A 26,451-nucleotide genomic window follows, 5' to 3' on the forward strand; every position below is an offset into this window, starting at 1 on the left:
GGACGGAAGTCTGTCCTTGCTGAGGGGTAAAGATAGGGCTTGTAAATTCGCCATGTGAAATACGAGGCTTCGTCTGCCGGGGGACTGGAGACAGATAAACAAGCTTGCCAGTATTCGGTCTCACAACAATTTGATACTTAGCTCGCCGTGACTATTGTTGGAGCTCTGGAAAGGCTCATACCAGCACTCTGTAATTATAAATTATTATTAATACACCGTACCGGCCAATGGAGCCACGGCACGCTGGTCGTTTATACACGCTCCGATAGCCCTGGTAGAACCCTAAAAAAAGGAACGGCTGTGGCCAAGAAGCGTGTGGGTAGGTGAGCTGAGCGTGTGTGTAGGCGGGATGCGGTGAATTCGCGATGAAGTACTCCGTACGGAGTACCAGGTTCCCAAACGGGTTGGCGCGGCTTAACTACGTCATTCGGCTTGATTTCATACTTAAATTTAAGCCGCAGCCCCGGCTGAGGAAGACAATCAAAATAGCGCGCTGGACGGCGTGGACATTGCAAAGAGCTTTCACCGAAGAACAGGCTGGCGTGCAAGCCTACCAGTCTAACTAACTAACTAGTCAACTATGGAATCACACAAAATACCCATACGAAGCCATGGCATCGCCACCTCCGCCTTAATGGCCAGCCCCTGGCATCTCCACATAGGTGTCATTCCGCCTTCGGCTTTGCCGCTCTGACTACTGCACTTAATCTTATCTGAACTCCCAAGCTGTTACTAACAAAAATATGACAGCTCTGTCTCGCAGGGTTCGGGTGATTGTTTCAAAAAGGTGGGTTGGTTTTCCGGGGTTGACGCTTTCAGTGCCCTTCGGGATCGACACACCAACTTCCAGCCCCTCCCTCTACTCCGTGTACGCCTTCGATCGTCGGGTTAGAACGCGCTCCGTTTTGCTGTGTGCTTCAAAGCGGTGGGCCTCCATCGTATTCATTATCTTCAGCGTGCACTCAGGATAATCTTCCCTTTGATCATTGCCATTTTTGTGCGAACAACCTCGATAGTTGCACAGTTCGACGACTGTCGCTCTAATTCTAGATGATGTGCGGAGTACGGAGTAGTCACTCCGTACCGGACCCCAATACCGGCCCTGATTCAGCCAATCAGCTGGTCGATTCCCTTTGAGTTTCACAAGTCGTGCTGTCCTTGATGCAGCCGATCGTCAACCGTGCTGCATCGCTCTGCTGGCCCATTGAAGGTCCTCCCAACAATTTTCGTTTCAAATGTCGGTTTGCGCACACAATTTGACGCGAAATAATTGTCAAATATGCTGTCTTTATCCATGGGTCAGTGGCATGCAAATTTATAAAGAGGTAGCAGGACATACTGCTTGTCAGTTCTAGCGCTTCGGACCCTGCGCTGAAAACGATGTATTCCCTAAGAGAAAGGCCCCAATCTTTGGGAAATCATGATATGATCAATGATATCGAGTTTCCAAGGGCTTCACTGGGGGAGGGCATTTTTCATGCCATGCACAGTTATTCCGCTGAACACCGTAGGGCCGACATTGAAAGGTACTCGTTCATCCATATATTTGTACAAACCGCCTAGGCTTCCGCGTGCCGTGCCTCCAAGAGGCTAGGATTCATATCTAACGCCCACAAAATTTGAATAGGAAGCTTGTCTACAGGCAAGACATGATCATCATGCCGCAGATGGTTGCGCTCTACCTACTGGTTTGTAACAAGTCACGTTCTCTATTTATTATCATACTAACTCATCTAAACCAGGCTTATCTAGACCGGAGCAATTTAGGCAACGCGAAGTTGCAGGGTATCGTCGAAGATGTTCTAAACGGAAATGATGATGATTATGGCTGGGCAGCGAGTGTATTTTACTTTGGATAGTCAGTTTATAATCGGCTTTCGTCAGCTCATGGCATTTAACACTGACCCCCTCAGCGTCATATTTGCAATTCCTTTTACACTCTACGGCAAGAAATTCCGTCCGTCCAGATTTATGTTTGTGTGTACTCTAGGGTGGGGGATTGCTGCATCTGCAGCTGCTGGGGCCTTCGATTTTCATGGCCTTGCCGCCTCGAGGTTTTTAATAGGGCTCTTTGAAGTAAGGAATCTAATTTTGGCCGTGACTTTCATTGGCTTATTTGATCTAGGCGGGATTTGCACCCGGGGCGGTTTTCTATTTCACTCTTTGGTACACGCGGAGTGAAATTGCATTTCGTACCGCGATTTTTATCGGAATGGCTGCTCTCTCCGGCGCATTTGGTGGTCTCATCGGCTACGGAATCTCGCTGATTAATACCGGTATCGGGCATTGGCGTGTTCTTTTCATGATTGAGGGTTTGCCTACCGTGGTATTTGCATTCGTTATCCTTTTCTTCTTGCCAGACCGACCAGAAACTTCGAAATTTTTCAAAAATGAAGAAGAACGAGCACTCGCTATCGAGCGCATGAACCGGGGGCAAGCAAGCGAAGGTCACAATATCCTAGTGAAGCGACATGTGCTAGCAGCCTTTATGGACTGGAAAGTACATTCCTGTGCGCTGGTTAAAATGGGGCAAGATGCCGGCCTTGCAATTGTCTCTACCTTTTTGCCCAATATCATCAGGTCTCTTGGATATACTAACTCCCAAGCTCAATATATGACAATTGGCCCGTACCTCGTTGCCTGGATTATGATGCTCGCCATCAGTTGGTTTTCGGGCTCTCTAAGACTCCGCGGCCCCTTTCTTATTGGCTCTACCGCACTTTCTATTGTAGGCGTGTTCCTTATATTCTGCTATTCCGGGAGAGAAAATCCAAAAATCGCACTGGCCGGTATTTACTTATTTGTTTCCGGTATCTTTCCTTGTATACCATTGTCCTTGCAATGGGCAACGGACAACTCTGGAGCGGAGTCGAAGAAGATAGCCGCAGTTTGTATCCTTGTTGTTGCGGGTCACTGCTGGAGCATTCTTGCAATCAAGAGCTTTCCAGCACACGAAGGACCGAGATTTATCCGCGGATATGTTATTGCCATTTCATCTCTCTGCCTTAGTTGTCTCGTGTCTATAATCCTCTCAGTGTATTATAAGCTTGAAAACGCACACCGGGACCAGAAGCATGGCAACCCGTGTCCAAATATGCCAGTCGACACAACCGAAAATGCCGACAAAGCTCCTATGTTTCGATATATTTGCTAATGAGCCCGAGTCTCAGGGAGTTTGAAAAGAAGTCTTGTATTTCCTTGGTATTAATTCAAATCAAATAGCAAACAGGATTGTTGCCATATTGGTCGATAAAACCTTTCTAATCCAGGTGACAGGAAAATTCAAAATTCTCTTAGGACTTTGTTCAAACTGTGCATTTATATCAGAGAAACCACCAGTGGCGATGTTACTCTGTACTATAAATCGTAATAGTTCAAAATCTAGCAGTCCCGATTCACCTTTTAGAAGTTAGCTTGAAAAGGCCCTGTACTCCGTACTTCAAGTCCAAATCATAGTGATAGAATTACTTCTCAATGAGGGATTAGGGGAAAACTTGAAAGCTCAGGGAACATTATCACCCGCTAAAACGTTCCAGAGAAGATTCCCTTCCTCATCAGCAGCACTGTCAGACTCAACCCCAGCTCCAAATCGTTGCCCAACTACACACACTAGCCATACATCATTTTTTGTTTGGTTAAGTAGCTTTTCTGTTGGGCTACCTCGAGCGAATATTCGCCTCCATTCTTCCCAGATCCGGAATGCTTCTTCTCCCCATGCCCGGAAACTGACTTCCTCGATGATTGTGGGTGTAATAATCTCCTTTCCACGGAACACACCCCATGTAACAGCACTAACGCTGCCGTTCCCTGTAGTAGACGCATCATCGATAGTAGTGTCAACAGGACCAGTAGCAACAGGGGTTTCAGGAGATGTAGATGATTCGTAATCCCCCGCCGCGTTGGTGGCAAACCAGGCAAATTCATCATGGCCATAGGCTTGAAGTAATGGTGTCACGATTGAATTGTAATCACTTGTAGAACAGAAGAACTCAATAAAAGCTTTCTGAAAGACGAATCCTTCGCCAGGAGGGCCCCATCCGAATGTCTGATGGTCACTACGAACTCCATTGACTGCAGGTTGGGATGCGAGCGTCCACCAGCCCCGTTTTTCGACCAGTTTGAGCAATTGAGGACGGATCGTGGCCGTTTCCGGGTTGAAGCTGTCCGCTTCCTCTGCGGCTCCTCCCTCCGACCAAGGGACCGCATGGAGATCACCGGAAACATGCTTTCGGAAAATGTCTGTGATATCTTCGCAAGAAGTAGGGAATCCCCATAGACGCCGGGCAACACTTGCTGTTACGCGTAAAGATGGGCCGTATCCATCGATCTCGCCAAAGGCAGGTGAGCGAGCATCACCCCATCGACCATTTGGAAAGTCATCCCATGTAGCTTCACGACCCAAAGCTCCCTGACCCTCGGAGATCTTCAGGGCCGTATTGCGAGAAGGTGGATGAAGAGCTGGCATACCGGCACCAAGCGCGGAGGTTTCATGTGTCGTGGAACTTTGAGAAGACATATCTGTGCGGTCAACAATCACACGATTATAAGGCTGCGAATTCATAGATGAAGCGCGGTGTCGGGACAAAAGTGCAGCTTTCGAAGATGCAGTGGTGATGCCATTTTGTAGTTTCCTGGAAGCATAAACAGCTGTTTCCAGTTCCGAATCACTAGGAGGTTCAGAAGAAGGTGGGATCAAGTGGCATCTTTCCAAAATAAACGAAACAGATTTCTCCAGGTTCAATGTATAAAAATGGAACCCGCGGCGGCCTGGGCACGGCAATGTCTTAATGCCTTCGACCAACTCACTCAGAACATCAACGCCAACTCTCTTCACAGCGTCATCGTCCATTTTGCATTCTTTAACCCGGGATAAAATCTCCGGTGGCACATGTGCATGGCTGAGTTTTGTTATCCTGGTTAGTCTTTGATAGCTTTGAATTGGCATCAAGCCAGGAATAATCGGAATGGTTTTGAATACCCCAGACTCATGGTTGCGCAGCATATCTTCAAACTTCCTGTACGCCTCTAGATCGTATGTTAATTGAGTCATAATAAAATCAGCGCCTGCCTTAGTTTTGTCAATCAGGTACGGTAAGTCTCTGAGGGGATCCTGTAAATCAGGATGGGATTCATCAGAATGACCCTCTGGGTACGCTGCCACACCGAGGCAGAAATAGTCCCCATGTTTCTGACGGATATATCGAACCAGATCTATCGCGTATATGAACTCCTTATTGCTATCGTCCTCCCCATCGAGGTCATATTCGTCACTCCTCGGCGGGTCTCCTCGTAGTGCTAATATATTTCTAATACCCAATGCCTTTGCTTCATCCAGTGCATCATCTATCAGTGCTCTGTTCATATTGGTGCAAGTCAGATGTAGGCATGTGGTTAAACCAAGTTGTCTTTGGCATATTTCGGCGAGTTCGAGGGACTTGCGAGCAGTGCTACCGCCAGCTCCCCACGTCACGGTCACAAAAAGTGGTCGAAGGGCTTGGGACATTCGTTCTAATCGGGCTTGGAGATTCGATGAGCCCTAGAAAGACGGTAGTTAGCTTGATAGCAGTGTGGGAGCCACGATGGCAAGAGATCCTCAAGGGCCCACCATCTGCGTCTTTGGAGGGAAGAACTCCAAAGAAAAATAGTTTGCATCTTCTGGGAGAGAGGCAATCTTATCTGAGATTTTCTCCATTGTCACAAATTTTGCCCGATACCTTCAAGAGTTGACCTCGTTGTTGGTGAGGGGTGGGATTGATGTCAGATGCTTTGAAATGTAAAAGTGCTGTCGGGGTTAACTAACTAAAGAGGCAAACTCAATATCAACTAACTACGAGGAAAGCAAAGACGGCTAAACATGTGAGTGACAACACAGGGGTGAAGAAGTCTCAAAGGGAAGGATAGTTGAATGATCTTGAATGTTGATTCTCAGCCTTGTTGCAACTATGCTGTAGTCATACCTTGTTGCTGCTGATTGAACCATGGCTTGGATGTACTCCGTACTGCATATGCATACAAACAGATTAGCATACTACACAGAGCATATTAGATTGGTCAATTTCATAGTCCCACTTGAATACTATGAACGTGTCCTATATAACTAATCCCTAATAAGAGGTTCGAGGTCACGCAGGGTTAAGCGTCGCCATTCTCCAGCCCTATGCCATTTCCATTCAACTGCACGCTCACAACCTTTCCAGCTTCGACAGGCCCTGCTCCATTGACCCGGACCCCATTTTCTTCTGTCCCCTTCAAATGCCCATTTGCTACTGTCCCAATGTCACCGTATCGAACGAGTTCCCCTACTGTTACCAAGGGCTCATCCATCTCGAATCTCTCAAAATGAAAGATGGTGATAAAGACTCGAACACCGGTCGCCGGGGATTTCCATCCTAGTTGTCTTCGAAGATAGCTAATTCGCCATCCCATGGGTTCTCCTAGTAACTTCACGTTCTTGATATGGTCGTTGGAGTGCATATGGGGTAGACCACGCTTCAGTAGTGCCTCGTTATATTCATCTGGAATCTCATCAATCGTAAAAGTAATGGTTTTTTTAGCAAGCTGAAAACAGCGGACAAGAACAAAAGTCACGTCCTCTGGTGTTAAATGATGCAGCATTGACATGGCTACGATATGGTCCACGCCTCCGACAATTTTGGTGATAGCGCTCTGGATTGGTTCAAGATAGAGTGCTCGATACCAGCCGCCTTTGTGGCATTTTTCAAGCATCCCCGCTGAAATGTCCACCCCATAAAGTCTGTTGAATTGGTCGCTTCCTTGAGAAGTCCATTTCTCGGAGAGAAGTCTTCCGAAGGCACCAGTTCCACAGCCCAAGTCAAGGACAGTTCCTTCAAGTTTGAGAAGCTGAACGATTTGTTTTATAATTGGATAGAGGTCTGATCGACCGTGGTCTTCATCGTAGACTGGGGACATTGCATCGTACGATCCTGCGACTTTGGACACTTGTGCCCGTCTGTCTGGGTTTTTCAAGAAGTAATTCGCGACAAAAATGTTGACGGCCGCGGCACATCCACCAGGGATTTCGTCGTCTATGTCCGCATCCTCGAATGGTGCGCCTGGGGGTGTGAAAGCGATAGGCATGGGGTTTACCTCAATAACAAAGGCTTGTCCGTCAGGTCGAACCCGGATGTCGACATCACAGCCCATCAGGTTTGTATGCATTTGGTTCGCTTTGAATGCTTCTACGGCAACTTGCTGTAAATGTTGAAAAAGAACAGTGTTTTCTTTCTGTTCAAGTGGCTTGTAATGGGTCCCGGGGTCGAATTTTGCTTCGAAAGTAAGATATTGCTTATCTCCTGGGATTTGGATATGAGAGATACGTGCTGGGATGAGTGGGACCGGAGTCTCGCCAAAGGCAACCACGGTGACTGTATAGTCATGGCCTTCGATGTATTCTTGGACCACAATGTCATCAGCGTACCGTCCAGCTTTCTCGAGAGTGTCCGCATAGAGTTCAGGGTCCTGGCCCAACCCAACGGCTCGGCGTAAACGGACGTCACGCATCTTATTGTTCATCAGGTCCACGGTCCGTTCAAGTTCTTCTGCATTGTGGCACACTGAATGCGCTCCGATAAACTGACTCGAGCAACCAAATGCGGGTTTGACAAACATCGGAAACCTTTCGGTACCAGGAACACGGGGGTATCCTAGCCGCCTAGCTTCAGCAAAAAAATCGTTCTTGGAACGCTCGCGTTCGTAGCTTCTTATTCCCACCGATGGCAGATTTAGTGATTCAAAGTACCGACTAGCATCGATACCAGCCACATTGTCTTCGTGAGTACCCCACATGAAATTGAAGTAAAAATCAAAGTTCTCTGCAATGACGGCATCTATCTCAGCGTTTGCATTGTTCTTCGTTATAAACCTATGCTCGAAGGTGTGCTGCTTGGTAAACACGGCGGGATCAGGGTAATGGGTGTCGACCTCCTGGAGCTTGTGGTCAGACCCTTTGTACGAAGAGTGTAATAGACAGATTCTCATTGTCACAGATGAGAAAGAGTAGCTGAATAGAATATGTTAAAAAAAAAAAACAAGAGAAATCTAGGGTGGCTATGAATCAATAAATGGGGGGTTGCAAAATGAAAGATGAAAGGTCTTAAACCAGACCTCTGGGGCTCACTACTGTACAGAGTGGCCATGGTTTAAATACAGGGCCCCAATAGCCTGGTATGATCGGAAAAAAACAACAGGAAGTGCGTCTGTTCAGAGCTTCATGAGCCTTCGAAAGGCGCAATAGTCCCTCGTAACACTGCAGCCAGCGAGCGTACCAACCAAACCTCCAGGTGCTCGAAGCTTGAAAACACACTCTATACGGGGTATGCAGCCCATTTTGGTACACATTGTTGATCAGGCCAATGGTCACCCATAGGTCTTTCGCACTGTGACGCCAATCAATCCACCAAGGCTGAAGGTATCAGGGAGGCAGAGACCCAAACAGAGGGCTGGCTAAGGCCCTAAGACCTCCAGTTGAACGGAGCACTCTAAAAAACAATGGTGAAAGAGCCCTGTAGCACCTGCAATGACGCTGTTATTCCCTAGGATTGTGTCTGGGTTGGTAGTTATTATTGTTGTCGTTGTTTGGGCGAACAGGCAGCGGCTAGAAGCAGAACGGGCCGCAAACCCAAGCCGACGCTAGACATAAATGTAAAAACAGCCAGCAGGATTTCCTTGGAGCAGCACATGCGCGCCAGCCATCAAGCAACGGTGAACTCCCTTTGCCTTGTTTAAACCCGGGCGATCAACCGTTCCGCGAATGTGCTGTGGCACTTCGCGGCCTATAGGGTAGTTAAGTATCTTGCGGATCTCTCTCCGCCCGTTCGTATCCACACCAGCTGAGACCAGAAGAAGACCAGATAACCGGACCTGTCCTCCGTACCTGAGCCGGGACCGATCAGAATTTCGTCACTCCTGGCTAACCAGACAAAGGCCCTCATCGCTCTACTCCTCAACGGTATCTTTATTACAACCCGGCTGCGGCCCATATTGATGGGCATTGGATGTGCAGCACACCGCCCGCGTTGATCGTGTGCATGTTGGTTACATACATATATCTCACTAGCTGAGCCATGAATTCTCTCTCCCGAATCCGCCCTGTTCTTCGGCATCCTACCCGATCTGCCAGCCGCTACTTTTCCGCCGCACCAGCGCCCCAGTCCAATTCCCAGACTCGTAGCCGGCTCGAAGCTCTCCACCGGCGCCTCCCTCGCTTCCTTCATCCCTACACTACGCCGCTGTTAAAGGCGCCTATCGCTCATATTACTTCCTTTCTAATATTGCACGAAATAACTGCGGTGGTACCGTTGTTCGGTCTGGTAGGGGTATTTCACTACGGGGGATGGCTGCCAACATTGGGGAACCAGGGCGAAGCAAACAACGCATTTGATGAGGGTGTGAATAAATTCAGCCGGTGGCTGCGCAAAAAAGGATGGGTGAAAAATGACATTCCGATGCAAAAAGCAACTGATGATGGCGTTGGCGAAAGTGCCGCCGATTTAGACCCAAATTCAAGACAGGGAGTCCGCTTAATACTGGAATTTGCGACTGCGTATGCGATTACGAAGGCTCTGCTGCCACTACGAATCGTGGCCAGTTTAGGAGCTACTCCGTGGTTCGCGAGATGTGTTCTGGGGCCCATTGGGCGCAACGTGCCCCGCATACTAGAGTATTTAAGAAGAACGCCAAAGCGACCTATATGAAACATATATGTATGGAGTACGCCGTGAGATACTTGGGGATGCCGGCAGTTATTGCAAAAAATAAGCTTGCTTTTGATTTTCGCAATTGGATCATTACTGGGGTAAAACCAGCTATCATTCTAATTCGACATGGTTCAATCGATCACATGGGTGCCCACGCTGATGTTCTCCATAACCTATGCCTCATAGATCCAGTCATGCTGGCTTTGCTTGTACTGGACAAGCTCGCCTTCGCTGAACCAAAGGGCGATCTCCTTCTTGGCATTCTCGACACTATCAGATCCATGGCAGACATTACGGCCGACATCCTACAACTCAGTCAGCAAATGACAATACGCAGAGTCAAGCTGCACTAACAATGGCATAATCTCCGCGGATGGTGCCTGGGGCGGACTGAAGGGGGTTGGTAGCACCGAGGATGGCTAGAGGCAGTCAGATTAGTGAATGTTGGTTCGCCTCCCGTCCACAGTCTTACTTCGGCCAGTCTTCACAGCGTCACGGCCTTCCCAGACCATAGCGCAGATAGGGCCGCTCAACATGTCTACGGCAATCAGTTAGCATGACGAAGCGCGAGCGGGATGGGGGGGCCTGACAGGTAACAAGGCCTTTGAAGAACGGCTTCGAGGAGAGATCGGCATAATGCTTCTCCAAGTGCTCCTGAGAAGGAGTGACAAGCTTGATGGCAACGAGTTTGTATCTGTCGATTAAGTCAACGGCCGGCGGCTGATTCCACGCAAGCAACGTCTACCCACCCTCGGCTCTCAAATCTGCTGATGATGGGGCCAACAAGTCCACGCTAATCAAAGGAGGCGTCAGTATTCTGGGGGCGCTGAGGAAACAAGAACGCGTTTGAGCAGCAGTTTGCCCCGCGTACCTGGACGCCATCGGGCTTGATGGCAATGAAACTATGTGAGCTGGGTGTCAGACAATACGAAGTGGATCTTGGGACAAAGAATGCTCACGTCTGCTCAGCCATTATCGAAGCTAGTGATGTTGATTAATTGATTGCGTGTGGAATGTTTGGGGGGTTGGAAGAGCGTTGTGGTGGGGGTTTTGGCGAGGATGCTGAGGGGCAGATTTTGTGGGCGGGTTTTAGCTCCGCCTTGGACCGCACGGCCAAACAGCTCAGCAACCCCGCCAGCACACACACATCGCAGACCCCAACCCAAGGCCAACGGGCACTCTGCTGTCCCTCCTGCCGCTTTGCTGCATCGATGCAAAGCGCCAACTGTGCGTGAGACGCCGCCCGGGCCGCCGGGGCGCTGGTCGGCGCTGTGCTTTGCGTCGACTCCGCCAAGCCCACTGCAACGCCCGCCAAACCGCGACAGCACCCGCGACGAAACCCTCTGCGTCCAGGCCTCATCCAGCCCGCCTGCGCGCGGCCACCACGAAACGCCCGCCAGGCCGGCGGAAATCAAGCTCATCGGAGGCCTTCTGGGCACCACCTGCCAAGCATCCCCTTTGCGGCCCCTGTCTGACAAACTCGTCACCATTCTTCCATCGAGGGGATACTTTTCTTCACCCTATCTAATGCATCTTCCCTTTGGTTAGAAAACACGGCCTTTCTACCCGTGCTTGTTGCAAGTCAAAGCGCGCTGCAAACTCTGTCAGGGATGCCGTTGCTCCTCCCTGCTCAACGTGCTGCGGGCTATGTCCCTCTGGAGGAGCTCATATGCTACATCTTGACTCCAGTAATGCCATTGAGACCTTTGGTGCCTCAATTCACGAAGGATACCAATTTCTAGCTTTTATCCGCTGGAATTTGTATTTATATGCTTTGCGGACCATGGGACAGAGAAAACAATTCTTTTCTTCCTCATATTCTCCCCCAAGGGTCTTGAAACTTAAAAAAACTCTTGTTCTTGCTTAAATTTTGCTGCTGGTTCAGCACTCTTTTTCTTGTTATTTCAGGCCTGTTTGTTGAAATCCTCTCACCATGTTATTCGGATCCAGTGATGTTTCCAGCACCCTTCGTAACCATTCAATTGCCTTTATTGGAGAATTTGTGGGAACCTTTATGTTCCTATTCACTGCATTTGCCGGCACACAGGTTGCAAGCGAGCAAAAAGATGGCGGTGTTGAAGTTCTGATTTACATTGCAGCTGCGTTTGCCGCTTCTGTTACCGTGAATGCGTGGATCTTTTTTCGTGTCAGCGGTTCTGCCTTTAATCCTGTCGTATGTCAAACACCCTTATCAAATAATAACATTCTATGAGGCTCAGATTAACTAGGCGTCTCTATCTCTGTGGCTAATCGGTGCCATTTCTGTTACTCGAGCTGCAGTGGCAAGCTTTGCTCATATTCTTGCCGGAGTTGCTGCATCGGCGGTTGTGTCTATACTCTTCCCAAGCCCCGTCAAGTTCCAAGCGCGTTTGGGAAAGGGCACGAGTATCGTGCAAGGCCTTTTTATCGAAGCTTTGTTGACCGCTCAGCTGATGCTCGCAGTTCTTATGTTGGCTGTGGAGAAACAGAGAGCAACTTATCTTGTTCCTCTTGTCGTTGGTATCGCTGTTTTTATTTGCGAAATTGCTGGTATGCACTGCTACAACAAGCTATGATATCCATACTAAACAAGTGATAGGTGCCCGGTATAGTGGAGGGGCTCTAAGCCCGGCTCGTGCATTTGGCCCCGATCTTGTTCAAGGAGACTTCGCCACCTACCATTGGATATACTGGGTTGGGCCGACCATGGGCTCACTGGCGGCTACTGGCTTCTACTATGCTTTGAAGATGCTGAAATACGAAACGTGTAATCCTGGAGCTGATTCAGATGGCTTGGATCACTCCCACGGTTTCGATTCGAAGGTATAGATGGATATTACAAACAGATAGGGTTCATTGCTCATGGTCGTTCAAAAAGGTGGTGAAGCGAGCCGTGCACGGATTAGGGGCACTTAGATCTTACCCTTACTCTCTGATTTCGAAAATCCATTGAAAATATCGTTCTTATATTCATACGACCTGCGAGTGACTAAATGTATGTATAAGTACTCCAAGGACTTATACAAGGGCATATTAGACAACCCTCGAATCAGTTACATTTCTTTGTTTAGTATGATTAAGAAAAATTAACCTCCCGCCATGAACTTCAGCGCCAGCGAGCTGGATCTATTTGCGCATAAATAAGGAAGTTCTTGATCCGTCGACGAAACGCCCAACGTCTGGCACCTCGTGAACAAGTCTGACCAGAAACGTGCAATCGTTGCAAAACGAAGGGAACCATCTGGTGACAAGCAAAAGGACAAGTTCCTCTGCAAGCCAATCTGCACTTAGGTGACTTGGCCATATGTCAACGAGGAACGGGCCGTGCTAAGGGCGGGTGGAAAAATGCACTTCATACAAACACTGCTTCAGCCTTGCCCCTCACATGCCTCGGCAGGCTAGAATGGCATAAAAAAAGAAAAAAACGAGGTGAAGGAGCGTCGAGAAGAACCTCGCATCACCGTTCCCAAATCCATGATTTCGAAACAGACGGCATCTACTCTGTATAGTGCATACATGCTGCTGAGGGTAATGTTTATCGGACAGTAGTCTAGAAAAGGGAGATCCGAGATAAAGTATGAAGTAGGAAATCAAACATCAAGCCCACAGCACGTATTCTATATCTTTATTTGATATAGAACTATCATAGGTTAGGGCTCAACCCGGAAGCGTAATACGCTACCTCGGCCAACAGTATTGCTGGAGCCCGGTGCGGGACTCTCTGGACGGCTGGAGCTAGAAAACTTGGGGCTTCGCGGTTGGGTGCTAGTCGACCGTGTGGTCGGCCGGTTCTTTCTCATTTCTCGAAGTTCCTCTTCCTTAGTAGCCAAGAGCTTTTCACGCAATGATAGTAATTTTTCTAGCTCGCTAACTCGATCTAAATGTTTCTTCTCATTATTGTGAAGTCGAAGTTCCTTTAGCTTGCTTGCTTCGTCACTAGATTTTCTCTTCAATTCTTCAATTTGATCCTTTAATTGGCGGGCTTCCAAACTAGACTGGGCCGCTGCCGTGGAAGCGTTTTGATATTGTTGTCGCGTAAACTCGGACTGAGAACGGTCCTGCTGCGAGATCCTTTCCAGGCTTGCTTTTTCTTTTGACAATGCGCGAATTTCCTCTCTGGCTGTTTCTAAATCAGCCATCAGCCCTCCACCAGATTTAAGGGCATTCCGGGCATCTTCAAGGTCCTTGTACAAAGCAGACTTTTCCTCATTCAACTTTAATATTTCCAATTTCTGTTTTTCAATCTGAACGTTCAACTTCTTTGTAGACTCAACGGCGGTGTCGAGTTCTCGCCGTGTTCTAAGGTAAAGTTCGTGCTTTGACTCATATCGAAACTGGAGCTTCGCAGAACTAGCCTCTATTGCCTCTACCCGGCCTTGTGCTTCGACCAAAGCAGCGCGAAGTTCTTTTATCTCTGCAGTGGCATCTTTGTCTTTTTGGCCCTGGGAAATTATGTACTCCGTAGACAATCTTTCTTGTGTTTGGCTCGGTAACGAGTCGCTTATATGAGTAATATCCTGGAAAGGAGTCATTCTTTGACGCTTAGAGGAGCATGCGTTTACATCTGCTTCGTCCTCCTAAATGATCATTGTCAGTAATAAATCAACGAGCAAAGCGAAGAGTTTAAGCCTACCAGCAAGCGTTTCTGGCCAGATGATAACTCCGTGCGTAACCGTTCTAGTTCTGAGGAGACTGAAATGATGGATGTTGGAATTTCGATCATTGAAACCTCTGGAAGAGGCCACTCCCTTGTTTCTGGGTCTGCTAGTAAATATCGCAGAGTCTCTTCTGCATTTTCTTGAACTCCAAGGGCGTCATCTTGGAGATCTCCAGCAACATTGCTGTAAATATCAATGCATTGAACAAGTATCCTAAGTCTGTCTATGCCGGAGCACTGAGGTAAACAGAGCGCTATGTGTTCGGCAGTATTGGATATAATAAGTTTTATCACCGGAATTAGGCGCTCAGAAGAGGGTATATTTCGAAGCTGAAGCAGTGATGGGGCGTCCGCGTCGAATGAGTTATCGAAAGCAATGATCACAGATGGATTTTTGAAAGGAGGGGTTGATGTTTGTTCCACTGTCGAGCGTATTTCGAAGGTTAGATCGCTTAAACGGAAGACTAGACGTTCGGCATTTGGGCCTTCAGAAATTAGCTCATATAATTTGCCGAGGAAGTATTTTTTCAAGATGTCAATAGTTGGGCCCGGTTTAGCCATCAGAACCACATGAATACTAGGCGCTGAAGGGTTTTCTAGCACCGCGTCCATAAAATATCCGAGAAATTGGAATTTTGAGCTCGAATACTCCGCCCAAGAGGCCTCTTTACCTGCATCTAGAGATCCACTGCTGGGTTGTTCGGGTAAATTAAGGTCTGGATGGGTGGTGATATTATTCAGCTGCTCTAGTATTCTTTCCACCTGGGGCAAAGTATTACTACATAGGTACTAGGGGAACAAGCCGGTAGCTAACTTACGTCGATTTCCACATCTTTAGATAAGTCCTCAGGTAGAATGTCGTCCATGAATTTCTGAATATGCTTCCCTGCCGTTTCAAGTGTCCGATCATAGTCGTCTTTGACTCTAGAATCCATAGAGAGGGGAATGAGAAATTCAAAGGGCCGCAAGGGAATACTTGTGTGTTTTATTGTAGTAGGGTCTTGAGCCGAGGAATCCTGGTCCAATTGTTGGGCAGCTAATTCTAATGCCGCCAAAGGAGACGGATCAGAAGCGCCAGATACTGTTGTATTGGTGTCGCCAAAAAGCGCGGGCTGTTCGGGATTGTAGTGTAGTGCTTGAGGAGATACAAACGGAACAGGAGTCTCAGTCTCAGGCTCCGGCCTTACTAAAGGCACCTTTTCATGGCGAATGCTTAAAGGGGCTCCTGGTTTCGATATTACTGGAGGACCGGAAGGTTCGATATCTCCCGCAGATGAGGGTGTTGCGCTCTTGGTCAGGCTTTGCAATGGTTTAATGCTCGCGCGTTCCAATGCGCGAAAGTATTGCATCCTTTCTCCATATGTGGTTCCAGGATTGTTGCGAGCAGCTTCCGCTAAGCTTTTTGGCTGTTGGGAAGACGAATTCTCCATCGCGTAGAATGGATCCTCGAGATATTCTAAGTTTTCACTTGACTTTTGAGTATATGACCTTCGTGATATGGAAGTATGCCGTCCTTCGTCGCTATATTGGGGATTAAGTCTTACAAAACTTGAAGGAGAGACGTCAACTGATTCTTGGGTGCCGTGATAAACGGTTTCAGACACTTTATTTGTTGCTGATATGTTCGTGCTTGATTTTTGGGGATAATGTGGCGTTTTACAAGCTGGTTTATCATGAGTATCTCATAACAAAAATGAAAAATTAAAGTGGCAGAGCAGGTTCTTTCCACTGGACGTACCACTAAAGTTAGAGAGTGGTGGGGATTCCAGCGCATGCAAAGGAAACTGAGATATTGAATAGGTTCGGCTATCAATTTCCTGTACTTGGAGCTGTGATTCAGGAGTCTCTGCAATCTCTAAAGGGAACTTATTAGACAAGGTGTCCCTGATAGTTGGGTCGTTTGAGCGTTGGCAATGTGGTGTTGATATTTGAGGCTTTGCGGATTTGGTACATAAAAATGGGGTACCCGAGTAACGTGAATGTGGCGTGTTCCTTTCTGTGTTATTAATCGAAGAACTTTGGTGACCACCTCGTCGTGCGGAGCCGCTATTTCTAAAGGAACCGTCTTTTAAGAATCGTGATATACCACTAGCGTCATCCGATTTATACCTCAATCGGGACGATAAACTCCTGGCAGAATTTAGTTGGCTACCAGACCCTACGGACTGCTCAGGGGAATAAGTTGATTGAGAAAGATATTCGAAACTTTCAGCTCCTAGTGGTGAGCCCTCTGTTAGCACTTGGGCAGAAGAGCAACGTAAAGATTGATCTGAAAGGTTCGAAACGGGCTGATCAGGTGAATCGCCACTGAAACCACTGTCTTGAGAATGCGTCGTATGCGGGGATTGCTGTGTTGAGCGCGATACAAAGATACTTCCACTACTTTGGGTATTTTGGCTCTGCAAATTTGACGAGGAGGACTGAGACAAGGAGTTGTAGTAGGTCTCTTGGCGATTGCGAAGAGGCCGTTGACTGCGATATCTCTCAGAATTTCTACTTTGGTTTTGTTTCTTTAAATTCCAAGCAGCTATTGCAGCATCATTCACAAAGTGCTTGGGTTCCTAATAGGTGAGTTTAGAGAAGATGAAAATATTACCATGGAATGAGGGCAATTGGTGAACAATGACATACAGTCTTGTTTTATAAATCACAACTTACCCAGGTTGGTTCAAAATTCCCTTCCCACTCAACCAAATATTTATCAAGAGTTTCATCAACAATGCCCTTGATGGGATATTCAGTATCACTATGTTCAGTTTCTATATCAATAGCTGGAAGTGAGTCAAAGTTAGTATATTAAGATCAACGGGATTAAAACAGTTCACATACATTGAGATATATAAGTAGCTCCCTTATGTCCCATTATGTTCCAACAAGTTTCAAACTCCAACAAGCCATCTTACGCATTGCTCCAAATGGAATAAAGATTATTCAAGAAGTACAGAGCAGTGCTGGGGCAATGGCCACTGAGCAGCATGCAGTAGTTACATTGAGTGAAGCGGTTGCACCAGTAATTACTCACGTGATGAATAGTTAACTAAGGTTAGTTAACTAGAGGCTAGTTCCAAGACTTTACTACCTACCCACTCTGAATAATTCTACTGCTGGCAACTCCCAATACAACCTTAACTACCTAACCTGAGATCAGACAGATTTCATCCTAAAAGTTTGCTATTTTCAACATATCTATATGGCTAATTTTGCATTTGGGTCGCTTTCCAATTCTCAAAATCATAACCAATATCCTCGGGCATGTAACAGGAATGCCTACCTTCGCCTTGCGCTACAAATGCTTGCTTGATATTTGTAAACAGGGACCGCAGCCACCTCTCCTTCTCACCCCACAATGGACACTCTTTACCATTCCCATCGCGCTCAAGGCCAGGCTGCGTTTCTGCACTGGCTGCCCAATCATAAAGGAATTGAAGATATTCTGCATCCAGGGGATAAGGTAGAAAGTGAAACGTTTTGCCTGAGCCATGCAATGCAGCAGTTGCCTCTTCCCAGGCATACATATCTTCTTCAATTGGGAGAGACAGTCTCCCCGAGAGTACTCTTGAGAGCACCGCACTCTGAGCTTCGGCGATCGGAAACGGGCTGATCTTCTGGTTTAGAAGAGGAAATATCAAAGTTGGGTGTTCTATATAGAACATATGCTGGTATACACAAAGTGTTCTGCTGCCATCTTTAATTACTGGAGGCTCGAGAGCGGATAGGAAGGGAAAGGAATAAAGATAGCCCGTGCAAAAGACAACATAGTCGATATTGTCTTCGATTTCACCATTAGACAATCGAACGGCTCTATTATATCGTTCTGGGGAAAGAAACTCCTCTATTGAAGATACGTTCTTTCTGTCGTCAGATGGTTTGGCTGTGAAATATGATTCTGATCTTGCCGAAGAAATTAACGGTGTAAGACAGACTTTGCCTATTTGAGAGCCAATATCGATTCCCGATGCGGAATTTCCCACAACAAGAACCTTTTTACCTCGAAACGGTTCCGCCGAAAAGTAAGATTTGGAATGTGAAATAGCACCAGCATAGGATTTATGCCAGACGTCAATCCCGGGAACCGACGGTACATAAGGTACATTATAGTGCCCATTTGCAACGACAACTGCGTCATAAACATCCGTCTGCAGTGTATCAGATTGCAAGCACTTCCTTGTAACTGCCCAGCTTCCAACTGATTCATCCTCTAGCATGATGTCCATGACCTGAACTTGGAAGTGTATTAAATGCTCAATATCTTTGCTGTATTCCTGGAGGTACTGTAGCACAGACTCCGACTTTGGAAAAAGCTGTGTGTTTTTTGGAAAAGGCAAGCCCGAAAGCTCCATTAACTTGTGCATGATGTTTGTTTCCAGCTCATCATAAAGTGGGGAGAGGAACATGGCGAGACCTTTGTCGGTATTACTGTGCGGCTCCGCAGTGGGTTGCCAAATTGGCTTCTCGGTTGGGAATTTTGCATTTTCTTGGGGAACAGGAGTTAATAGCTCGGCTTTGTGACTGGCCGGAGACAAATTCCAAACGCCACCGACACAATCACGTTGCTCGAAGACATCAATGGTGTCGAAATGCTGTTCGGCAAGTAAATATCTACCCTTAAGTCAGTTCAAATCACGAATTTGCAATTTCCGCGGACTACTTTGCAGCTGCCAGCCCGCCTACTCCCGCTCCAACAATCGCTACTCTGCGAATTTCAGAAAATCTCCTGGTCATACTTGCCAATGCTCTGGGAATTAGCGACTGATAATGTATGCATCGTTGTTGCGATAGGTAGCCAAATCCTACCTGTTAAGTAACGTACGGGCTTTCCCCGCAAATCACATGATTGGCCCTAGTCCCCGGCCCCATTTTAATTAATAGTTAGTTACTTAACTAGTTAGCTAGTTACTACGGAGTAGTTAGCTCATTGAGCATTCCTCTTATGTCATCGAAAACTAGTTCATAAAATTTATTATGGCATTAGACCAATCACAGTAATAGGACTTTCGATACTAATTTTATTAGAGTGTTCCAATTATTCAATTATTCGACGATATTCCAGTCCTTTCGCAATATGGCCTCATGTGGAAGAGAAATGGCGTACTCTACTGCATAAAATTGCAGTGAGGTACGCTAGATTTGGTTCAAGATGAGGTCTGTACGTTTTGCTAAAAGTTGTTTAATGTTGCTCAAGGGCTTGAATCCAATAAACTATTGCCGGTCGCTACTGGTAGTACTGTACAAGGGGGAGCCAGAATGAATTGAGGGCCATCTGAAATAGAATAACGACATACGGTCCTTACATTGGTAGGGTATTATCCATAAGCCAGTCATCATTGAAGATTTCAAATGATGTTGCTCTCACTTCAGGGTCCCATGTAAGCATTCTTCGTATAAATCTTAAAAACATTTTCTTTTCATCCCCTGGAGGAATTGTAGTAACAAAATCTTCAAACGAGGCTTTTGGTATTGAGGGCTCTGAGATCCAAGTTCCTAGTTGTGAGGGTGTTAGACTTGAACTTATCCTAATGACCTATGTTATTGACACTTGCCTGTCTCATCAAAGAATGTGGTGAACAGTGGACTCTTTTGTATCATAGCAAGGGGCGGAGGACCAAGATAGCTAATGTATTGAGCCAACGCAAGGGGCAAGACATATTGCTGATTAGTATAATCAATAGGATCGAAAAGGTTTCGGCCTTCGAGAAGCTCGAGCGTCTAAACAAGTATGAGTGTGGTTTTATGGAATGAAAGATGGGCGATTTACCATCACGCCAATTGACCAGAGGTCGACTGGGAAACCCCAAGGGAGTTTAAGTAGAATTTCTGGGGCCCTATAAAGATCCGGCATCCACCAGTCACTATTATTATGCTCTCCCAATCGCATTTGACCAAAATCAGTAAGCATTGGGTCTCCAGTAAGTGCCACGGGAACTTCTCTAGACTCGTACACCGGGCTTCCATCAATTATGGATACTACACTAGGGTTTTTGGATTCTTGGTCTGCAACCTTTTGTAGGCTCGTGGTATCGTCAATCCTCTCTAACACATTCTGAGGAGATATATCTATGAGTACTTAGCGGTCGGTGGATAATACGGGGGATGTAGTAGAAGCATACCAGTATGTATAACACCACAGGTCACGTGTAAAAAGTTGATCGAAAAGATGATTCGATGCACCAGAGATCTCACTAGAAGCTTTGGCAGTTTGGCATTTGGGAATTTCTCTTGTAAGGCACGAAGACTGGGTCCTTGTGGTTGGGTAGCAATACAGTAATGTGACCCAGTAGGACCGTCGATTTCGAAAATCTCGCGAGCAAGTCGCGTGTACTCTACGCCAGGGTGGTCAACCTTTGAGAACTTTTCCAAATGTTGTAACATGTTGATTTCGTTAATGACAGGCGATGATTTCGAATCATCCCTGATACAAATCTTTAGCGACGCGTAATTGTTAAGCCTAAACAAGCTAAGTCAAGACACCAGCATTTAAAATTTGGAGGGAAATTATAAGCACCTTTGGTCCCAGGCGAGCCAAACAGTGGAATACGCTCCATAGCCCAGCTTTGCTATGATTCGATACTGATTCTTGAGGGTATCACCTATTCTGGCAGGGTAGTAATGTTTGTGGTGTTTGAACGGAAGCAAGAGCTCTTCAAGTAGTGGAGTATTGTTTGATGACATATTGCGTAGAATACGCAGAGTGTTGACGAGCTGCGGTCGGATGAATCGGGAAGTCAGGGTAGGCTGAGCTAATCGCATTTTAGAAACAAGAAGTAATCGTGAGATCATGAAATAGGTTTGGATGCAGTCTTTTGGAAATCACAAGGTATTCGGGCAGCGTGCGATGTTGGTGCCGATAATCATGATGATAAAAAACGATGAAAATAACACGGAGTGCTTAACTCCATATAACTACATAATACACTCCGTGCAGAGTACATACCCTAGGAACCCCACACAAAATGTGGATATGTAGAAAACGAACTCTGCTCAAATTCACCTTGTCCAATCACTTCCAATCTATATTCCATATATTTTATTAGTCAAAATTTTCCCATTGTACCTAGATTATTGGATTCAACTCTACAGCTTATTCTCAAGCTCCTACACATTAAAATCAATGTTCGGAAGACCCCTTGAGTAGTCAGATGCAACATCACCATGATATATTGAATAGCGTAGCATATACATCATTTTCAGATGCTGTATGAATCCAAGTGTGTAATTAACAAATCTAGAAAACCCGCTAGATATATTACTGATGAATTGAAGAACTTCTTTGCTGAATACTCAACTTCCTACTTGAATGAAGCAGCAGCTTTTGTCAGTGAAAATACAATGTCAAGGTAAGCAGTGCGGAGGACTCCGTACATATACTCTATGAAGAACAAGCAGCCTGGACATTTAATAGTATAAACAGAGCAAACAGTAAATGATCATGTGATAACTGCAGTTTTAGGTAATTACTATTTATAGCACTAGTTAGCTAGTTAACTTAGGCAGTTAACTGCCATTTCATTTGGGTGTGGCACTCCATAGTTAAGTTAGTTAACTAGTTAGTAAGCTAACACACCTACACCCAAACATGATCCCTGCTCTTGCCAGCCCAGACGCACCCACAGTAAAGTAGGATACAGGAGGGCAGCATGGAAACAGAGCAGAGAATTTTTTTGGATCAATATCTGTCACCTGCGGAGAAAAATTAGGGTTTTTAATGGCTCTATGAATTACCTGAAACCGCCGCCTTCTTATATTCCCACTGTCGAGTTCCACATCTCAATACCATATACCCGACATTTAGAAGGCTGATGGAACGGTCCAAGCTACTGTTGACAGGTTTGAAATCATGAAAGGGCTACAAAAACCATCATTGTTCTCGGCAGCGACTGAGACACTGATCGCGAACTTATCACCCTGCTTAAACAGCCATAAACGAAGATATATTCAAGGAGTTGTCACACTCCTATGGCCTTTCTCTCTTTCTAGTAAAAAATTTAGCCTTCTACTTTCAGAGCCTGATTTTCGGTTACGAGGATCTAAGGGCCAAGTCAAAGTCATTTTCCATAACAATGCAGCAGAGAAAGTCTCGCAGTCTGGGGTCGAAATAGGGGATACCGTTTTCATAAGCCTAGACGGTGTTAGCTGGAAAGATGTCGATGGGAACGACTCGGACTCACGTGGAATTGAGTGGGATCTCGAGTTTGACAAACGTGTTTTGTTCGAAGTACGTCACTCCGACCCGAAAAAGCAATGCCTGGTTTTGACAGAATCTTAGGTTTATCGACAGTCTAAGCCTTTTGCTGTTGTGGATCTTAAAGACACCCCAAACGAAATAATCAAAGATTCTGTGTATGATGGGGATTCTCCAGTGCCAACCACGACAATCCCTTCAATCACTCTGTCCGAACTCACCAACAAAACATGGTCATCCCCAGCCTTTTCTCGGTCTCTTGCAAGGCCAATGCTATCTTGTGGTGCTGATGAAGATAGCTTCGCCTTAGGAAGGGGTAGAAAACGAACAAAATTTGGAAGGTTGAGCAGTGAATGGGTCTATGTTGGTTCCTCATCCAACCCGCCAACGGTTTCCCGCCAAACCGAGGAATCGGAATTCCAAACCGACCTTCAGGATGCCGACTCTCCATCACTCTATCTCCCCTATGAGACAGGCACAGCAAGCCCTGTCGGACAGCATGTCGAACACCAAACATTTACTCTCGCCATTCCCAAACCACCCACTTTAGCCGACGACAAAATCGGTATTTCCTCAGATTCCCCCGAGATGCGTAGCTCACCTAGATCTGTTGAAAGAAACTCAAACCTAGAGGATTACTGTCCGCCCACTGTAGGAATACTTCAAAGAGCAATACGAAAAGGTGATACTCCTGAAACCCTCAACACCCTTAGATTGGCTACTACTCGATCTGGATTAGAAGGCCGACGCGACGACCGGAATTTCGGTCAATGTGAAGTCAATGTATCACACAGCATGTCTTCTCCAAAAATCCTGCCCGCAAATTTTTCGGCGATAAACATGGCGTCGCCATTGAACACTTCTCTCTCATCACATATAGTTGAACCGGCAGACAAAAATACTATTAGTGAAAAGGAACGGGGCATTTCAGAGTTTAGAGAACCAATTCAGATTGAGCGTGTATCTGAGAATCAACTGCAATCCGCAGGGACTTCAAGTGTAAAATCCGAATACGAAGAGCTGGCAGAAAACGACTTATCTGACAGAAACCAAAGACTCTCTATGAATACGGAAGATTCGTCGAGATTCAGGGGTGGTGACACATACCAGCCAAGCGTAGGAAAAAATGCCAACTTGTCAGCAGGCACAGATTCTCACGAGCCATACTACAGTTTCGATGTTGAAGAGTCAGAAAACATACCGGTATATTCGCCGACCGCATTGCCTTCTCCCAAAAAAATAATCGCCCCCTACCGTGGTGACAGAGAGGAACATTACAATAATTCAACTCTCGTTCAGGTACCAGAGGCACCTTTTAGTTCTGGAGAAATGCTAGCAAGCCGTTCCTCTCCTTCAGCCTGCTCTGTACACTCTGCACCAGACACACAAAAAGCTGCTAGGTCTCCACGGGCTATGTCCGTAGCATCTACACCAGAAAACGCCGGAAATATGGAGATAGAACCAGGGAGGAAAGAAATAGGGGACGCTACGGCAAGTACGAAGGTTTCTGCCTTGCTGCCTTCGCATCGTGAGGAAGTTTCTGGTTGCGAAATCGAAAACACGCAGCAACATAATTCTTCGCGCTCATACGTTCGTAGCAAGTTCTATGTGGACCCTTCTGTATACCTTGACAACACCGGCTCCAGCAGTGCAACCTTCGAACACTCGATAAGCGAAAATGCTCTGTTACATACTCCCATTAATAAAACACCGTACCACCTACTTCATCCACCGCCAATATCTGATACCCACGCATCTCAAACCTCGCCGTCTCTTAGCCTTTCACAGCAACGCCAGCCTTTTCCTGAATTGGCATACGTAGCTGAGCCGGGACCAGCGTTCCCCTCTGCATTAGAAGGTTCTTTTGGACCCTTGTCACATAACACTTTCAATATGCTTGAGCAGCATCCTCCGCTCATGCATCATACAGACACTGCCCCGTCGGAGTCCGAGTTGGATTCCAATAAAGGGAACTCGACCACAAACATGGATATAATCGAATACAATTGCTTCTCAACGCCACTGCGATCCCCTTGCCTCGGATCCGACGCGTCCAGCCCAGGCTTCAAACATCCATTCCCGCTTGAAAATCAGCTCAACAGTCATGTTTCGGGACTTCGAACGAAGCTATCTTATTTTTGCCCGCTTTCGCTGCTTCTTGATAATTTCAACCAGACCACCGACACAATTTCAGTTATTGTGTCGCAATCTTCTGTCTCGCGGGCCACTCGCGTTCCGCGTGATCATTTTATCACTTTGCATCTCACGGATTCGTCTATCAGGGGAAGTACTGTCTGTGCCCAAATTTTCTGCAAAGATAAAACGTGTCTTCCCGCTTGTATTCAAGGCGACATTGTCTTGTTGAGAAACTTTAAAGTGGAGAGCGTTGGCCATAAGATGATGTTGAACAGCATGGGTGAAAGCTCTTGGGCAGTCTTCTCTCAAGGGGCTCCAGGAGATGTGCAAATCAAGGGCCCTCCTGTGGAGTTTGGTGAAGAGGAATTGGCTTATGTTTCTGATTTGTACCAGTGGTATACTAATGATGGTCAGGCTTTGGTTGCTCAGGAGACGGCACGGTTGAGGGACAGCAGAAGTGCCGAAACACGGAGCAGTCTTGCACCAAGTGAAAATAGCAGCGTCACGAGTCGTGGTCAAGACAGCATAGCTAGGAAATATCATAGGAGAAAATCCACCCCTCGAAGAATTGTCGTACATGAACTCAGAGGCGGTAGGAAATATTTAGATGCCGGTTCACCTTCTGACAAAGAAAGCATCCATGAATTAAGGGACGGCACGGTCTATACTCATCTCTGAAATATGTATGATTTACTTTCCTCTATATTGGATGTTTTTTGAATGCCATGCACTTTGGAGTTCCGGGTGAATAGCTTGGGTTTGTTCCCCGTACTAAGGAGCCCTGATCGTAAACTAATGATACAGGCCTTTATCACTAGAGTACTACGAGGTGCAGGGCGAGATGAGCGAGTAGAATATGAATTGTCTTAACAAAATATTATGACAACCATTCCATAATCCACCCAATGTGAAGAGCTAGCTTGATCTCACATAAGGTGCGGACAGATGGGTTTATATATGAATGGTTATAGGATGGAAAGTAAGGCTTAAGGAATAAGTCTAAGGTATGAAAAGCAAAACGGCGAGATGGTAGAGCCTAATTCCGAGTCGGGACACCAATGAGTATCATCCCACTGTCCATATGACAAAAACATTAGCAGTGTGTAAGGAATGGGTCACGTCTTCAGCAACAGAATGTTAGATATACAATCAGACTTTGCCATTCTTCTCCTCAAGCTCATCCAGCTACGTATAGGTAAACACGAGTGTAGTAGAAAGCGGTTGAGCACATTGGATTACCAGAGCTGTATTTTTATCTTCATTGTACCCCGAAAACTTTGACTCTGCAGAGGGAGAGACAAATACTAACATTTAGGACAACCACCCTCTCCATCCATAGAAGTTTATTTAAAGCCTGCAAAGTCTCGCCATTCTATTTCGTAAAGCGAATATCTGTCCCTTCTATCAGGTCATCAACATATCATGGGAGGCTCGGCGCAAACCGAGCCCTCGTGATGATGGTTTTAAAAGAGGGTAATTGACAAAGCAATTTCAATCTCGACACACACATCGGAATCACCAGAGCAGTGGAGACGAGATGGGCTGTCGCTGGTGACGATTTGAGTCGGTGGTCTTGGGTGAAAGGAAAAGAGAATTTTTGAAGTTGAATTGTTTTGTTTTGTGGTTTGCTGACTTAACTAACTAACTAATCTCAGCTGACTAAGAAATCCAAAATTACAACAATTTCAGAGTTAACCTAAATATATCCCGCCAATTCCCAATCTACATGCTGAATTCAGTCAGCCCTCTTTCCGCCGACAGCTATTAGGACAGTGGGCTCAATT

The 26,451-nt window shown here is 46.4% G+C and overlaps 7 protein-coding genes across 7 annotated transcripts; 3 read left to right on the forward strand and 4 right to left on the reverse strand.

Moving 5' to 3' along the window:
* Positions 1–1,658: 1,658 nt before the first annotated feature.
* LOZ57_000727 (uncharacterized protein) lies at positions 1,659–3,154 on the forward strand (the record flags this gene model as incomplete). The annotated part of the gene is made up of 4 exons (XM_049249825.1): positions 1,659–1,688; positions 1,743–1,858; positions 1,914–2,076; positions 2,126–3,154. The coding sequence occupies 4 exons, from the start codon at positions 1,659–1,661 to the stop codon at positions 3,152–3,154; spliced, it is 1,338 nt and encodes a 445-aa protein (XP_049110985.1).
* Positions 3,155–3,502: 348 nt separating this feature from the next.
* On the reverse strand, positions 3,503–5,692 carry MET12 (methylenetetrahydrofolate reductase 1; the record flags this gene model as incomplete). Its single annotated transcript, XM_049249826.1, has 2 exons — positions 3,503–5,536; positions 5,606–5,692. 2 exons carry the CDS (start codon positions 5,690–5,692, stop codon positions 3,503–3,505), a joined length of 2,121 nt encoding a protein of 706 aa, XP_049110986.1.
* Positions 5,693–6,132: 440 nt separating this feature from the next.
* On the reverse strand, positions 6,133–7,998 carry LOZ57_000729 (uncharacterized protein; the record flags this gene model as incomplete). The annotated part of the gene is made up of 1 exon (XM_049249827.1): positions 6,133–7,998. The coding sequence occupies one exon, from the start codon at positions 7,996–7,998 to the stop codon at positions 6,133–6,135; it is 1,866 nt and encodes a 621-aa protein (XP_049110987.1).
* Positions 7,999–9,889: 1,891 nt separating this feature from the next.
* ndk1 (nucleoside diphosphate kinase Ndk1) lies at positions 9,890–10,689 on the reverse strand (the record flags this gene model as incomplete). Its single annotated transcript, XM_049249828.1, has 7 exons — positions 9,890–10,021; positions 10,071–10,135; positions 10,189–10,254; positions 10,307–10,410; positions 10,466–10,509; positions 10,588–10,618; positions 10,676–10,689. 7 exons carry the CDS (start codon positions 10,687–10,689, stop codon positions 9,890–9,892), a joined length of 456 nt encoding a protein of 151 aa, XP_049110988.1.
* A 960-nt stretch (positions 10,690–11,649) lies between these two features.
* Positions 11,650–12,524, forward strand: AQY1 (Aquaporin-1; the record flags this gene model as incomplete). The annotated part of the gene is made up of 3 exons (XM_049249829.1): positions 11,650–11,889; positions 11,945–12,245; positions 12,295–12,524. The coding sequence occupies 3 exons, from the start codon at positions 11,650–11,652 to the stop codon at positions 12,522–12,524; spliced, it is 771 nt and encodes a 256-aa protein (XP_049110989.1).
* An 821-nt stretch (positions 12,525–13,345) lies between these two features.
* Positions 13,346–21,099, reverse strand: LOZ57_000732 (uncharacterized protein; the record flags this gene model as incomplete). Its single annotated transcript, XM_049249830.1, has 11 exons — positions 13,346–14,272; positions 14,329–15,114; positions 15,171–16,015; positions 16,091–16,913; positions 17,011–17,123; positions 17,624–18,951; positions 19,644–19,833; positions 19,893–20,058; positions 20,108–20,406; positions 20,460–20,797; positions 20,855–21,099. 11 exons carry the CDS (start codon positions 21,097–21,099, stop codon positions 13,346–13,348), a joined length of 6,060 nt encoding a protein of 2,019 aa, XP_049110990.1.
* Positions 21,100–22,186: 1,087 nt separating this feature from the next.
* Positions 22,187–25,345, forward strand: LOZ57_000733 (uncharacterized protein; the record flags this gene model as incomplete). The annotated part of the gene is made up of 2 exons (XM_049249831.1): positions 22,187–22,564; positions 22,616–25,345. The coding sequence occupies 2 exons, from the start codon at positions 22,187–22,189 to the stop codon at positions 25,343–25,345; spliced, it is 3,108 nt and encodes a 1,035-aa protein (XP_049110991.1).
* Positions 25,346–26,451: the final 1,106 nt, after the last annotated feature.

The sequence above is a fragment of the Ophidiomyces ophidiicola genome (assembly GCF_022830035.1).
Source record: "Ophidiomyces ophidiicola strain CBS 122913 chromosome Unknown scaffold_2, whole genome shotgun sequence".
Lineage (NCBI taxonomy): Eukaryota > Fungi > Ascomycota > Eurotiomycetes > Onygenales > Onygenaceae > Ophidiomyces > Ophidiomyces ophidiicola.